Below are 13518 nucleotides of genomic sequence, written 5' to 3' on the forward strand. Positions count from 1 at the left end.
ACACGCGCGACATCCGAGCGATGTCAACCCGCCACATGTAGTCATGTAATTCATGCAAATTCCGAATCCCAGGTGACATGTTCATTATTCACGGTTCACCGAGTGTCAATCCAACGTGTTGTTGTTTTGTCCCTTTGACCTTCTAACACTAAACATGAAACGGCCTACCACAAGAGGTTCAGTTCTCTGAATATTGGGCCAGTCAAAGGTAGAGTGGTTACACATACATTTTGGCTTTGACAAACCCTGTAATTTGAGTAGTATAAACAGTCAATACCTCGACCGTAGTACCTGTTATGGAAATAGAATATTTTAAAGACTTTCACAGTCACAGGAGTAAGGAATAGTTACCCACTAAGGACAGGACTTGCTTACCTACCCCGTCTTTAAACCTAAAAGTTTAATGGTCCGTCTACAGAAACTAAAACTTCCTCAATTTTAAGTTACTTTCTGTTGGCGACGTCAAGCAATTTATCTTGCTTTACATGGTGAAAATTATTTCTTATTAGGACAGGTTTTACTAAGCCATAAGATAATAAGTATTAAAATGCAGTGCCCAATTCCATTAGTTGTAATTGGTCTTTAGGGAATGATAACATTATAGGCAGGTCGGTAGCTAATAAGTCTACGAAGGGATAGCTAAAATGCTTGCAGGTGATGGGGCGTGACGGAATGATGTCGTTTTGTTAGGTGAGCCCGGTTTATCAGGGCCGTTGGCCGCCGCCGCCGCTCGCGCCCCTCTGACAACCGTTGTTCGCCTCCTGAGACCAATGCAATTTACATTGAGAGCGCCTGAAAAAATAAAGCTGGCACGATGTTATTAACAAAGGAATCTCAAACATTTCTCCAACTTAGCATGTAAGGGCTATATTGGAAATTTAATAAAAGCCTACGCCAAAGGTTAAACCGTATTATTATAGGTGGCGCATGAAATTTACATGCGGGAAGTTTTTGCGAGGTGCCGCAGGAGATTAAACACGTTTCGAATAATTTTATTGTAGCGCCGTAATAAACACATTCATAAAATGGAACTTAGATACATACAAAAGTAAATAAGTACTTAACGTTATTTTTTCATTTCAAAATAGTTTGACTTGTAGGCAACATAATGTTACCCTCAAATTGGCTTAGGTAGTAAAATCATGTCATCATTCTGTCTGGCTTGTCTGGCGAGGGCTAGTTGAGTCGTGAGCACAAAGCTAGATTACACAAGGCATGATAGATAACGGCTATCCCGCCGGCAAAAAGGGCGAAATGAAGAAATTTCTCGTCATAATAATGTTATGGTCGTGCCATGTGTCACGCTCGTTCGCGGGAGCGCACTCCGTCAGCCCCCTTGTCCCAAATAGCGTCGCATTAACCCTCGCTTGTCTATGAGGGCTTCTATATTTTCTTCTGATAAATGTATGCGCATTTTGTCCTGATGCTCGCTACCGTGCCAGGCTTTAGTACGAGGATTTTGTTTCTCCTTACTTATGACGTGACATTCTGCTTGCGGTTGCATCAAACTTGATTGATGAAGACTGGGCTTCAAGTTGTCATTCGATTATGGACAAAATCTGTTAGGACGTAACGAATAACGGACAAACTATTTACATCAACCACTCGAGACGAGACTGATAATTAAGTAAACTTACCTATACTTACTAGGCGAACTGAAATTAACTAAATGTAAAGTACCTATAGACACTCATCAATTAAACATAAGATCAATACTGTAATAATAATTAACTAAGGAGTAGGATACAAGTAACTTAGATTTCCAAATTCGAAATGTTTTCCTAATGCGATTTAGTTCCGTCGAAATTCGGACGTCGTCCAGTGGAAGCAGGTTTTAACGAAGTCATCTAAATGCGTTATAGCCGTGCGAGGACTGATAGAGAAACCCTTACCTTTTATATCTCGACATCTTGATTTATACCTACTACACCTGTAGTATCTAGGCTCTACATTTTACGACTCCTTTTTTGAAACAATATTTATAAATAAACATTAACGAACAGTTATAATAATGAGGAGCTCGGTGGCTCGGTCTGCGATTGTTGAAGTTAAGCAACTTTCGCAAAGGCCAGTCATAGGATGGGTGACCAAAAAAAAAATTTTCATCTGGAGCTCCTCCGTGCTTCGGAAGGCACGTTAAGCCGTTGGTCCCGGCTGCATTAGCAGTCGTTAATAACCATCAATCCACACCGAGCCCGCGTGATGGTTTAAGGCCCGATCTCCCTATCCATCCATAGGGAAGGCCCGTGCCCCAGCAATGGGGACGTTAATGGGCTGGTGATGATGAACAGTTATAAAAGGCTTCACAGCGACATAAATACATTACATATAAACAGCCTATATGTATACATCCCACTGCTAGGCACGGACCTCCCCTCAATCAACCGGAGGGAGTAGTTGGATCATAGTCCACAGCGCTGCTCCACTGCGGGATGGTGGAGGTGATTTTTACGGCTAAAATCTAGGGTCAACGGCTTGACGTGTCCTCCGACGCACGGAGTCATCTTACTTTTTCAGACAATCAGGTGATTCAAGCCTGCAATGTCCTTACCAAGCAAAGGACAGTCTCACAAAGTGATTTCGACACTCTAACCACTAGACCACAGAGGCTGTTCAGACCACGGAGACTGTTAATATAAAGAATAAACAGCGAGTAATGTTGAAACATAAATTCGATTGTTTCCTGAATTACATTTTCAATAGGTACCTATTGAAAATCGCCCGCACAAAGTACCTAAGTAGATCAAGAATAAAACGATTCATGGTAGGTATGTACAAAATCAGGATTTTACGACGAACAAACATTTCATGTCATTATAAAAATAATCTCATTTGAAGTAGTTCTACTTTAGAGCAGTTTTCCTACCTACTAATACTTATTCAGTTCCTAGTAAGTAGAAGAAACAAACATTAGAATTCCTCAAGGCGTTTTCCATCACTGAGAAACAAATCAATGATTTTATTAGGTATAATTCGAGGAAAACCGAACCTTTGATCTTTAGAAAAGAAACACACGTGAAAGATCCATTATACAGAAAAAAGCGTAGGTGGGTGAATCCCAAAATTTCAAGTTTGGTGGCGAATTTTCATATTATTATTATTTTTTCGTGAAAAATTGGGTTCCGACATGAAAAACATCCAAAAGGATCCTCGGTTCCGACATGAAAAAGGAATTTTTCAATTCCTAATTTTCCCAATTTCCCCAATTTTTCACGAAAAAATTTTATGACAGTCGCCACCAAACTTGACACATTTTGATATTCACCCAGGTACGGTCACGAGCATTAATATGTATACACTTTAGTACCATGTCACATTAACTTTTTAACAAATTAAACCGTAAGTCTCATTAAATGTCAAATATGATAGTGCGACAGGGTTCTAAAGTGGGTACATGATATTGCTCATGACTGTACACACACAAACATACATACTCAGATTACTTCCTATTTCATAGAGAATGCATGCTGCGTCCAGGGTTTCTGAACGGCTGCACACAAAGCAAAGATTGTACAAATGTTGTAAAATCGTTTCTTACGATTTATTGCCTTTATACTTTTCTTACCATGATTTCGCCATGATCAGGCTCATTATGTGGGTGATGCTCTGGTCACCTGCCTCCATGAACGAGCACGCTGCGATGGCACATGATTCACCATATCCATTCCAGTGCGTCGTACCAAAAGTGACTGCTAAGAACAGTTGTCTTCTGATTAATTGTGGTTCTGCCTACCACTTTAAAAAAAAGTGCGTGTTCCATGGCTGCTCATTCCTATCTGCTGCTAAATTGCTGCTTCACTGCGGGTAAGTTGAAAATACTCAGACATGACTAAATTTAAATAACTTTTGTAAATGAGGGACTTGGCATCTCTACTTGGTCTGTGCAGGCTGCAGGCTACGTTCCCCAAAAAAAATTGACTATGGCACTATACAGAGTTGCCTTCGTTTAACCTGTGGTTTAATTAACCTTCTAATTTCATGGATAAAAGATATAATGCATCAGTTATCTTTACTTTTATATAATGCCTGTACCAATACATTATATTTTTGAATAATAATGTACCCGACAAGTAAGAAAATAGGTAATTAGACGTTAAATCTGTACAAGGCCATATAAATTGTTTTTGAGGAACGTAGCCAGAAAAGCCTGAAGTCTTATTTATCTTATTTGATTAGAGGCCCAGCTCCAAATTCAGTCCACAAGAACTAGAGCAGTTTATTTGTTGTTTTCATGAATATCATTTTCATTTACAATTTACCATCATTTTAGATTGCGTACTTTATTAATAGGTTGATCGATTTGAATCCAAGCCAAAAAATATGTCAGTAAATGTTTTTAAATGGCAACACTGATTTAAAAAAAAACTTAATGTCAGCTGTCAAAAGTGATGTCAAGTTCACCTAGTTGCAAATAAGGCTTTTTGGCGGTAGGCGGGAACGGGACAGTTGCTTTCTTCATTGAATAATCTAAATAATTAATACGAAGTGGTGTTTTGTGGTTAATGATCGCATTAAGTTAGTCGGAAGACATTCGCGAGTGTTATTATATTGGAGTATTCAATAAACAAAGTGTATCTGCCTATTTTCGCTTCGTGTCAGGAAGCCGCTTCATAACTCAAAAGTTTATGCGGACTTTTGAGTTAATTCGTTTGGGGTTCGGAGTAGGAGTCTACTCCGAGGGTGGGGGCTTAGGTTTCATCATCATCACCTTTCATCATTTCATTAATCATCAAGAAAAAAAATACGTCAGACATGGCTGTATGGGCATAGTTCCCTTTGCCTTACCCTTCGGGGAAAACCAAACCAAAAAAAAAAAAAAAAAACTAGTTGCAAATAAACACGATCAGAGGGGCTTAGCTTATTTTACTTGTTATTTTATACAAAATTGAAAATACGTCAGACATGGCTGTATGGGCATAGTTCCCTTTGCCTTACCCTTCGGGGAAAACCAAACCAAAAAAAAAAAAAAATTTATACAAAATTGATATTGTAGCCTGCAAGTTCTGTTTCCCATATTATCATAATTTTATTTTAAAAATATACTAAACCCGGTCTTCTTAGTCTTTCGTCAAAATGACTATGAGGCCAGATGACCATCGCAGAAAATGGGACAAGGAAGAGTTCGAGAGACTCGCTGCAGAAAGGCTTCAGGAGGAATTAGATGAAGAGGAACGCTCAAAAAAGAAAGGTAATGAATCTTCCACATCTTGTATGTGACAGCAAGGCAGCAATGAAGCGCTTGTGTGTTTGTATACTTGTCTAAACGTTCCATGTTTATTTTGCATGCTCTAAATAGAGCGAATGACATTCGCTTTTATTTAATAATTGCCACTAAATTCTTATTTCTCTTATTGCAGTTCCTCCAGTCAAACGAGAGCTCCTTAAACAACGTGATTACAAAGTAGATTTGGACTCAAAATTGGGGAAGAGTGTAGTGATAACCAAGAACACTCCTACATCACAATCCGGAGGCTACTACTGCAATGTCTGTGACTGTGTTGTTAAAGACTCCATCAACTTTCTTGATCACATCAATGGCAAGAAACATCAGAGGAATCTTGGCATGTCTATGAAAATTGAGAGGAGTTCTTTGGATCAGGTACATATCGCTTGTTACTATTTTCAGTTGAATATAATACTTACATTGTATACAATTGCACCATTCTAAGTTTACTTTAAATTATATACTGAAAAATATATTTTTATTTTAATCTGAATAGAACGAAATAGATATTATATTCTAAAAAATACTTTGGTAAACCTTTACAGGTAAAAGCCCGTTTTGCAATGAACAAGCGTAAACTTGAAGAAAAGAAGCGGGAGTATGAACTAGATAGTAGACTACGAGAGGCAGCTGAAGAAGAAGCCAGGGTGAAGGAACTCCGTCGTGAGAGACGTCGAGACAAGAAGCGCAAACTCCATGAGATTGAGGAACCAGAAGACTCCCCTGCTCAGTCAGAACTCGCTCAGATCATGGGGTTCTCAGGATTTGGAGCTTCTAAAAAATAACACTACTGTATTTTAAGATTTTCATATTAGTTCATAAAATATTTGACATGGGTGGGTCTATATAATAGAGGTTGACATTGTTTTGTACAGAACCTTTTCATCAATGTCCACTGCCACATATATAAAAAAAAAATGTCTGATAACCTAGAGCCTAGATTACATAATAGACCTGCACCACACTCATATTTTATCTACAGGTACTAATATATCATAACACTGCACAACAGCATTTCTGATGATTGGGTTCCGATACATGATATAAAGTCAATTTTTAAAGACAATTTAAAATCTGTGACTAAAATTTCTCTATCAGCTCTAGTTAAAAAAATATGGCATATGGGTCCTTTAACAATAAAACACAATATTTTAAGGATGATCCTACTTTATTTCGTAATTAATTTGAAAAAACTTTAATTTTTTGGATTTCCTTGCTGAAGATGAAGCCAGAGATGCGTTCTGGATGCTCCAACAATAGTCAGCCATCATGTGCGCGTTTCAGTAGCCTTGATAGCGTTCCTCCATCGTACGAAGGTCCTGGTGGCCCTGTTCTTCACTTAGATCCCCAAGATTGGCAGGAAAATAGTCCAGGTGGTTGTGAAGAAAGTGTTACTTGATGCTCATGTTACATCCAAGCCTTTGAAAGTTAGTCATTAATTGTTCAATATGTTGAGAGTAATCTGAACTTTTCTTGTTTCCTAAAAAATTTTGGACAACCCAAACAAACTCATTTCATGCGTTTTTCTCATTTTCTGTCATAATATCCGTAAAATTTGAGTAATTTATTAATGATCTTATCTAAGACCGATCAAAATTGCCTGGTTTTATCTTCTCTGCACTCGATTTCGCCTCAAAATTCATTGGCTCCTGTGGTGAAGCATCAGCTTGAGGTTCAGGTGGCATCTTAGGGCTCAAGATACGTCTACACGCCGTCCGAATACATGGATATTCCCATTTTTTATGATTTTTTCGGTTAATGCCAGTTATGTTCACCAAACAAAAATAGCAGTCGTCCAAGTGGTTTACGGGTTTGTCCCAGATTATAGCACTTTCGTACCTAAATCTGTTTCTTTTCTTATTTGTCCACAAACGTATAAACTCAACGCACGTTTTACATACCTTTTGCGGAATCCAACGCTTTTTTTTTTACCCCGCCGGCGTGGTCGACGACTTCCCTCATTCAGCGCTTATCGCTATCGACCCACTAGGGTCGATTAATTCTTTCAAATATTTTTCCTCTCAGACGACGCCCTGAGCCGAGGTTCGCGCCCAACTGGGCACCCTCAGGCCTGTTGTCTTAAACGTTGTACCGGGTGAGAGCCTTCAGCGCTCCCCATTTGTCCGGCCAAGTAGTTAATGCCATCTGCGGCAAATCTACAATAAGTCACGTCAAAAAAAAAAAAAAAAAAAAAAAACGCTTTTTTTTGAATTCATAGGGTGTCCAAAGTAATTTTTCTAAGCCTCATTAACGAACGCTGTCACATTTAAACGGTATTCTTTAAACATAATACTCTCCGCAAATAATGCAAAAATGATTTGGATCATTTATACATACTCGACTTGATGATGCCATTTCAAATTGTATTAAAATATTAATATTTTTTTTATTGTGTGCAAATTAAGACTGAAACTTAGCGAATTTTGAGTGAATGCTATAAATCGTAAACAAGAGCTGTTACAAAAAAAATGAGGGTATATTTAGAATCAGCGACATCAAATTAACAAACATCATGCATCAAAAGTCAATCATCAGGCAAAAATTGCAATTTTGTTGTCCAGTGTAACCCACTCTAGATTGACTGACATCAAATCTAAAACCTTGTATGCATTTTTGAACCATCCATGTCATGTTTAATAAACTTAAGTTAATAATAAACATTTTGTTTCCATTGTTAAACCTTTCTTGTTAAACATACAGGGTGTTAGTGACATTGTAACAAATACTGAGGGGAATGATTCAGACCATAATTCTGAGTCGATATCAAATCGAATTTTCTGTCGCAAAAGTCATGAAAATATTAGAATTCTTTCAAATTATTTTTAGTTTTATATTTTTGCGACGGAAAATTCCACTTGATATCAACTCAGAATCATGGTCTGAATCATCCAAAGTTTTCGTTATGATGCCACTAACACCCTATATAAAATATCCAACAAACGTCATTAGTAATTGTTGCTAATAGTTATGATTCAATAACACACTTCCTGCCTGTTGCATTATGCAGAAACCATCTATTGTACATATATGATAGTTACATGTGATAAGAAAAGCGTCACATCCTTAATAGTTATATTACCTATGTATGTAAGTATAGTAGAAACAGGTACAGGATCGATAGGTTGACGATGTAGTCTGACCAAATTACAATAGTCTTAAGAGTCAGATTTTTTGTTCATCTAGCTGTGATTCTCCAAACCTTTAGTTGATGAATACCACATGGCCTGCTGTGAATCTTTTATACCTAGTTGACAATAGGTATATAGACTCAATTTACTATTAAGTATCAACGTATGTCGTGGCTCACCACAGCATAGGTGATAATAAAAATTAAGTATTATATTAGTTATTATTAGGATGGTAAGTAAATTGAGCTGTCTAGCTACTTTTAAATTCAAGTTCCGAAATTCGAATTTTCGTGCTTCGGAAGACACCAACCCGCAGTGGAGCAGCGTGGTGGAGTGTGCTTCATACCCCCTCCGTAAAATCATCATCATCACATAGCCAGCAGTCTGACGAACGAGTAATATCCTGTTTATGTAAAATCATGCGGGCTTCGAAATAATCGAATTTTAAAATTTAAATTAGGTCATCCACTGCTAAACCTAAAAAAACACATCTCGGTTATCGCGCCTATAATAGATTATTCTAGTCCACCTCACAAATAACAAACGACATTCAATTCAAACACACCAAGTCACCCACATCGAAACAATCCTATTATTTTGGGCTTGCGACGTATTTCCCACAAGCTGTAACTAAATTAACTAAATAGATGGGTGACTGTGATGACTCTCCCTTTCTCGAACGCCTGTTTGATTCACAAGTCCCATTGTGCACATGCTTTCGTGCGGAACATTCAGCTGAATCGACAAGGTCACTTCTGTAAAAAATACCACACTGCATGAACGTAAGGTGTGGACGGTACAGTCGCTAGCTAAATGGGTTACTAGAATTTATCTAATATAATTAATTCTGCAATAAAGATTTCAATCTTGGGAACCTTAAAATTGACATACTTATATAAAGTCACAGCTTCTGTAGTCTAGTAGTTAGAGCGTTAGGTTCACGATCTGGAGGCCCGGGTTCGATTCCCGATGGGGATGTTTCTGAGACTGTCCTTCGTTTGGTAAGGACTTTGCAGGCTTGAATCACCTGATTGTCTGAAAAAGTAAAAGATAATTCCGTACTGCGGAGGGCACGTTAAGCTCCAACGGCTATTAGTCGTAAAAACACCAGTGGGGGTTATGTATAAATAAACTCATGCCCAGAATGCTTAACAGGGTGGACAGAGCCACAAGAATTAGAAGACAACCTACAGACACTCTGGAAATGAAATCCTAAGATGGACAGATATGACGAACTGTACCTAGTTAGTGATCAGTACATCGCCCATATAGGTAATTAAGTTAAAAACAAAATAAGTCTCTGTCGGTTTTTACGACAAGCTCGGGATGTTAAGCGGCTGAACAAATTCTATGTCTTTGTCCACTCCCAGTCCATCATATAAGAACAATCAAGCATACCTATAGCTACATCTCATATATTTTTCAGCGTTAACTTCTACTCAGCCTGTGGGCTTTAATATTTATCTAGCTATATTACTAATGTACCCAAACAGATTCAATTTTATATTGTCTGTTACAAGTTTACAACAGACGAACGCAAAAAGCGTCGATAAACACTTGTTGTACCACCTGTAATTACTGATGTCAACTATTACAAGCCATGATTTTCCGCCGCAATCGTGCAGAGAGCATAACCACGCCCTCGTATAAAACGCAAGTTCACAGTCATGGAGATTCAATGTGGAGACGACACGCGACACCATGCGGTCGATCAGCCTGCGCTTGCACATCCTAGCTGTTATCGCACTTACAGCCATCCTGTTTGTTTGTACTTCAGGACACCATGTGAGTCTTATTATTACGATACGCATGCACGATATAACTATATCGTCCCACAGCTGGTCGCAAACCCTCCCCCCTTAGGCAGAAGGGTTACGGAACGTACCTAGTCCAATATCTATACTTATATAGGAGTCTTCTATCGTGTGGGTACCAACCTCAGGGTTACCATTGAGCCGCCAATGACCCCTGACATGGCTCATTTAACGACTACTTACTTGTATCAGTAAGTAGTAACCGGGAGTAACTGCTTAACGTGCCTAGTGGTTAGTCTAGTGACGGTTGGTGACGAACACCTGGGGGGTTAGCTAAGTAGCAAACGATTTCGAAAAGTGACTGTTATTGTGATAAAAATGTACGGGATTGATATAAGGTGACATATAAGTCACTGTGTTTTTTAGTAACCGTTTGCAACTTGGCCCCTGCCTGACAGCATAGAATAAGGAATAATACTGCGTATAGAAGGGCAACTCTCCGCTTCCCACCAGCAGCTGAGCTAAGTTTACCTCACCCCCCTCCTGGTCCTGCTTTAGTTTTCAATGGTATGGCATCAGACGTCACACACACAGATGCGTGTGTACGATAACGTCAATGTGTAGTGTCTGTAAAACGATGTGTTTTGTATGAAGTGTTCGAGCCAAGATGCACTGATAAACCAGAAACAATAAAATTAGTAGCGTTTCCTAAATACAGACTCAAAGTAGCAACACAAAGTATGTCAAAGGAACAAGTGCATTTGCAATTTCATTGCATGCATAACAATATGGTAGTGGTGATTTGTAGTAATGGAATGTTGGTATAATCTTTTCAGATATCATTTGACGGACCAAGCTTAACAAGTAAGTACCTACCTACTCATTCGTAATGTATCCATTATGGATAACCCTTTTACAACACTCTCTCTTAAGTAGTCACTCTATTTAGAGAATAGTTATTATGGTTCCTAATATCCACACGAATATAATAAATGCGACAGTAATTCTTGTTAGTCTGTTACCTTATCACGTAAAAGCCACTGAACCGATATAGATGTGGTATGGAAATAAGGACAGGTTGTTATTACTTTTTATCTCAGATATCACTCCTTAAAAGGATGGGAAAAACAAGCAATGCACAATTACCACATAGATAATGTCGTGGGTTCTGTGTATGTGTGTGTAAGTGTTCATTAGAATATGTATTATAATACATAATGAATAGAAAAACGGGATAATGTTAGGGATCTCCCTAACATTCATATCGTCATCATCTGATGACGAATGGTTAATGAGTAGATAGTTTGCTACATAAATCTTCTTTCATAATTTTGTTTTAATTATATATACATCATTAGTATTCAACAAAGCTGTGTTGATAAAGTTTTTTGAGTTTTCTCTACTTTATGCAATGTTATCAAAAACTAATAAGGTAACTATATATTTTTCAGGTGATGATGAATTTGAATTGACAAGGGCAAGACGCCAGATTGAGTCATTTGATGCTGAAGACTACCCAACAACAGCAAATGAAGAACAACAAGATGAAGCTGGTTTCTGGGATCGAGTTGTACGAGTAGCACTCAAACTTTTCAGCCGATTTATAGAATGGTTAAATTCATAAATTTTGTGGGACATGTTATTTTTCCTCCAAGCCACTTACATAGTATTATCTGTGTGTAAATAGAAATCTTAACTGTGTACCATAAATAAAATGAGGTGTAATAAAACTAAATAAAAAATATAAAATATTCTGAAAATGTATTTGTTGCAGAAACATGGCCATATTAAAATTAAAATAAAGGTAGGTTATATAATCAAAATGGAAAAATATTATTGTTTCTGGTAGTAGACAAGTAATCTTCTGAAATATTCAATGGGTTATAATTTTTTTGGCAAGCCAAATGTAGCAATGTCGAAAGTTCATTGCTTGCTGCTATACGAGGAAAATTCTTTACTTCTTGGTCTGTTATGGTCATATTTTCTATAATGTGCCTTAGAATTGGATTGCGAATGAATGCTTTACTTAACAATGCTGTTTCAAGAACACATTTATTTATAAGAAGTAACTGGTATTTATCTGCTGGAAGTGGTTTTCCTTCCACAGCATTAGCAAGTAGTAAGTAAGCTTTCCGATAGTCCACACCATCAGTACATGCTGCAGGAGGAATGTCACTACAGTCTGCAATGATTCGCAATGCTACAGCTATTTCAGTCTGGAGCTCTTCGAACGTAAAAGTATTTGTCAAAAATTCAGCCCAGTTAGATAGGGGTAAACTGGATCTAGCATTATTATCACTTTTCTGTTTCCTCTTCTGTCCATTTGCACTAGGTACTTTATATGCCTTTAATTTGTAATATGTGATAGCTTCTTGTATCTGTTCTGATGTTTTGGTGGGTATGGCTACCTGCATTGCGGCGATATCATGCGATCCTAATTGTTTCAAAATGCGCAGCAACTCGTACTTCTCAGCTTTGCTCCATTCCGATAATACACTGTCTTCCCCCATAGCTACTTAGAGCTAGCCACTATACTCTCTAATAAAAACCTGTAACAATACCGGTACAACATTTTATTTAACTATGCTTTCCAAATAAAAAAATAACAAAGGGCTTCGTTATACGTATACGTACCCTCAGAGAAAACAGGCGTACTTACCAGTCACAAATCTAAGGAACTTCAGTGGTAAATTTGTTTTCAATATCACGGAATACTGCGTAATACTTCAGAATAATTATATTCCTTGAAATAAACCCGTAAATAACTTTAATTTGGATATCGGGATATCACGGTATTCTATTCCGAGCCATCTCTCTCAGTTATGTATGTGATGTATGTCAATCATCAAAGTCCAAATGTCAGTCCGAGTCAGTCGTGTCAGTCAATGTACATCCACCGACATCCACGTAATGTACGACCTGATATTCCGTATACATAACAATCCATGGTCACGACTGATATCCATGAATCATGAATCCGACCTGATACCCATGGTCGGGAAATATTGTCTGCGGATTATCAGTCCGTACACGGATTGCACATACCTGTAAGACACCCAGGTGAAGCCAAGACGGCGGCCATCTATTCTGTCAGCCAATCAGGGCTCAGTATCATAGACAAAACTCCATTGCTATGCGTCGTTTTAATTAGCTACCGTGTAGCTACATTAGGCAATTTTGTATTATCATAATGTTAGACAAAGACAAAATATAGGCCCCATAGTGCCCTCAGCTTTATTTGTTGAAACGGTTACCTATCTTAAGTTCGAATTTTTTTGAACAGAAACTTTTCGACTATTTTCGTTTCTATTGTTTTCACTTCGCCTAAGTTTCGTTTGACTTAATAACAATTCGTTTTTTTCGTTACTCCGACGTTTGATTTGTAGGAAAAACTATTTTCCGAATTTACAGT

General features: G+C 37.9%; 3 protein-coding genes and 1 long non-coding RNA gene across 5 annotated transcripts in view; 3 read left to right on the forward strand and 1 right to left on the reverse strand.

Moving 5' to 3' along the window:
• The window catches only part of LOC126366817 (uncharacterized), a 190228-nt gene extending 182346 nt beyond the window's left edge, over window positions 1–7882 (forward strand). The window contains exon 2 of the long non-coding RNA XR_007566396.1: window positions 7268–7882. This is a non-coding gene — a long non-coding RNA (uncharacterized LOC126366817). The remainder of the gene's footprint in view (window positions 1–7267) is intronic.
• LOC126366773 (zinc finger matrin-type protein 2) lies at window positions 4824–7882 on the forward strand. The gene is made up of 4 exons (XM_050010016.1): window positions 4824–4874; window positions 4971–5188; window positions 5358–5599; window positions 5770–7882. The coding sequence occupies exons 2-4, from the start codon at window positions 5074–5076 to the stop codon at window positions 6007–6009; spliced, it is 597 nt and encodes a 198-aa protein (XP_049865973.1). The 5' UTR covers window positions 4824–4874; window positions 4971–5073; the 3' UTR covers window positions 6010–7882.
• Window positions 7883–10007: 2125 nt separating this feature from the next.
• LOC126366810 (uncharacterized) lies at window positions 10008–12345 on the forward strand. Its single transcript, XM_050010065.1, has 3 exons — window positions 10008–10137; window positions 10943–10970; window positions 11558–12345. The coding sequence occupies exons 1-3, from the start codon at window positions 10054–10056 to the stop codon at window positions 11728–11730; spliced, it is 285 nt and encodes a 94-aa protein (XP_049866022.1). The 5' UTR covers window positions 10008–10053; the 3' UTR covers window positions 11731–12345.
• LOC126366770 (uncharacterized) lies at window positions 11846–12958 on the reverse strand. 2 transcript variants are annotated; one of them, XM_050010013.1, is made up of 2 exons: window positions 12741–12958; window positions 11846–12655 (listed from the first exon to the last, which is right to left on the reverse strand). In XM_050010013.1, the coding sequence occupies exon 2, from the start codon at window positions 12614–12616 to the stop codon at window positions 11924–11926; it is 693 nt and encodes a 230-aa protein (XP_049865970.1). In that variant the 5' UTR covers window positions 12617–12655; window positions 12741–12958; the 3' UTR covers window positions 11846–11923. The 2 variants fall into 2 exon arrangements, with proteins under 2 accessions (XP_049865970.1, XP_049865968.1); XM_050010011.1 differs by having other exon boundaries at window positions 12766–12955.
• Between the last annotated feature and the right edge of the window lie 560 nt (window positions 12959–13518).

Source organism: Pectinophora gossypiella, chromosome 5 (genome assembly GCF_024362695.1).
Source record: "Pectinophora gossypiella chromosome 5, ilPecGoss1.1, whole genome shotgun sequence".
Classification (NCBI taxonomy): Eukaryota; Metazoa; Arthropoda; class Insecta; order Lepidoptera; family Gelechiidae; genus Pectinophora; species Pectinophora gossypiella.

What these genes read in the sequence shown, in the direction of transcription:
- LOC126366773 (XM_050010016.1), top strand. Translation starts at nt 5,074, where the DNA reads ATGACTATGAGGCCAGATGACCATCGCAGAAAATGGGACAAGGAAGAG. An exon ending in GGAACGCTCAAAAAAGAAAG is followed by an intron (nt 5,189 to 5,357) that starts GTAATGAATCTT and finishes CTCTTATTGCAG; the next exon opens with TTCCTCCAGTCAAACGAGAG. An exon ending in AGAGGAGTTCTTTGGATCAG is followed by an intron (nt 5,600 to 5,769) that starts GTACATATCGCT and finishes AAACCTTTACAG; the next exon opens with GTAAAAGCCCGTTTTGCAAT.
- LOC126366770 (XM_050010013.1), bottom strand. Translation starts at nt 12,616, where the DNA reads ATGGGGGAAGACAGTGTATTATCGGAATGGAGCAAAGCTGAGAAGTAC.
- LOC126366810 (XM_050010065.1), top strand. Translation starts at nt 10,054, where the DNA reads ATGCGGTCGATCAGCCTGCGCTTGCACATCCTAGCTGTTATCGCACTT. An exon ending in TTTGTACTTCAGGACACCAT is followed by an intron (nt 10,138 to 10,942) that starts GTGAGTCTTATT and finishes TAATCTTTTCAG; the next exon opens with ATATCATTTGACGGACCAAG. An exon ending in TGACGGACCAAGCTTAACAA is followed by an intron (nt 10,971 to 11,557) that starts GTAAGTACCTAC and finishes TATATTTTTCAG; the next exon opens with GTGATGATGAATTTGAATTG.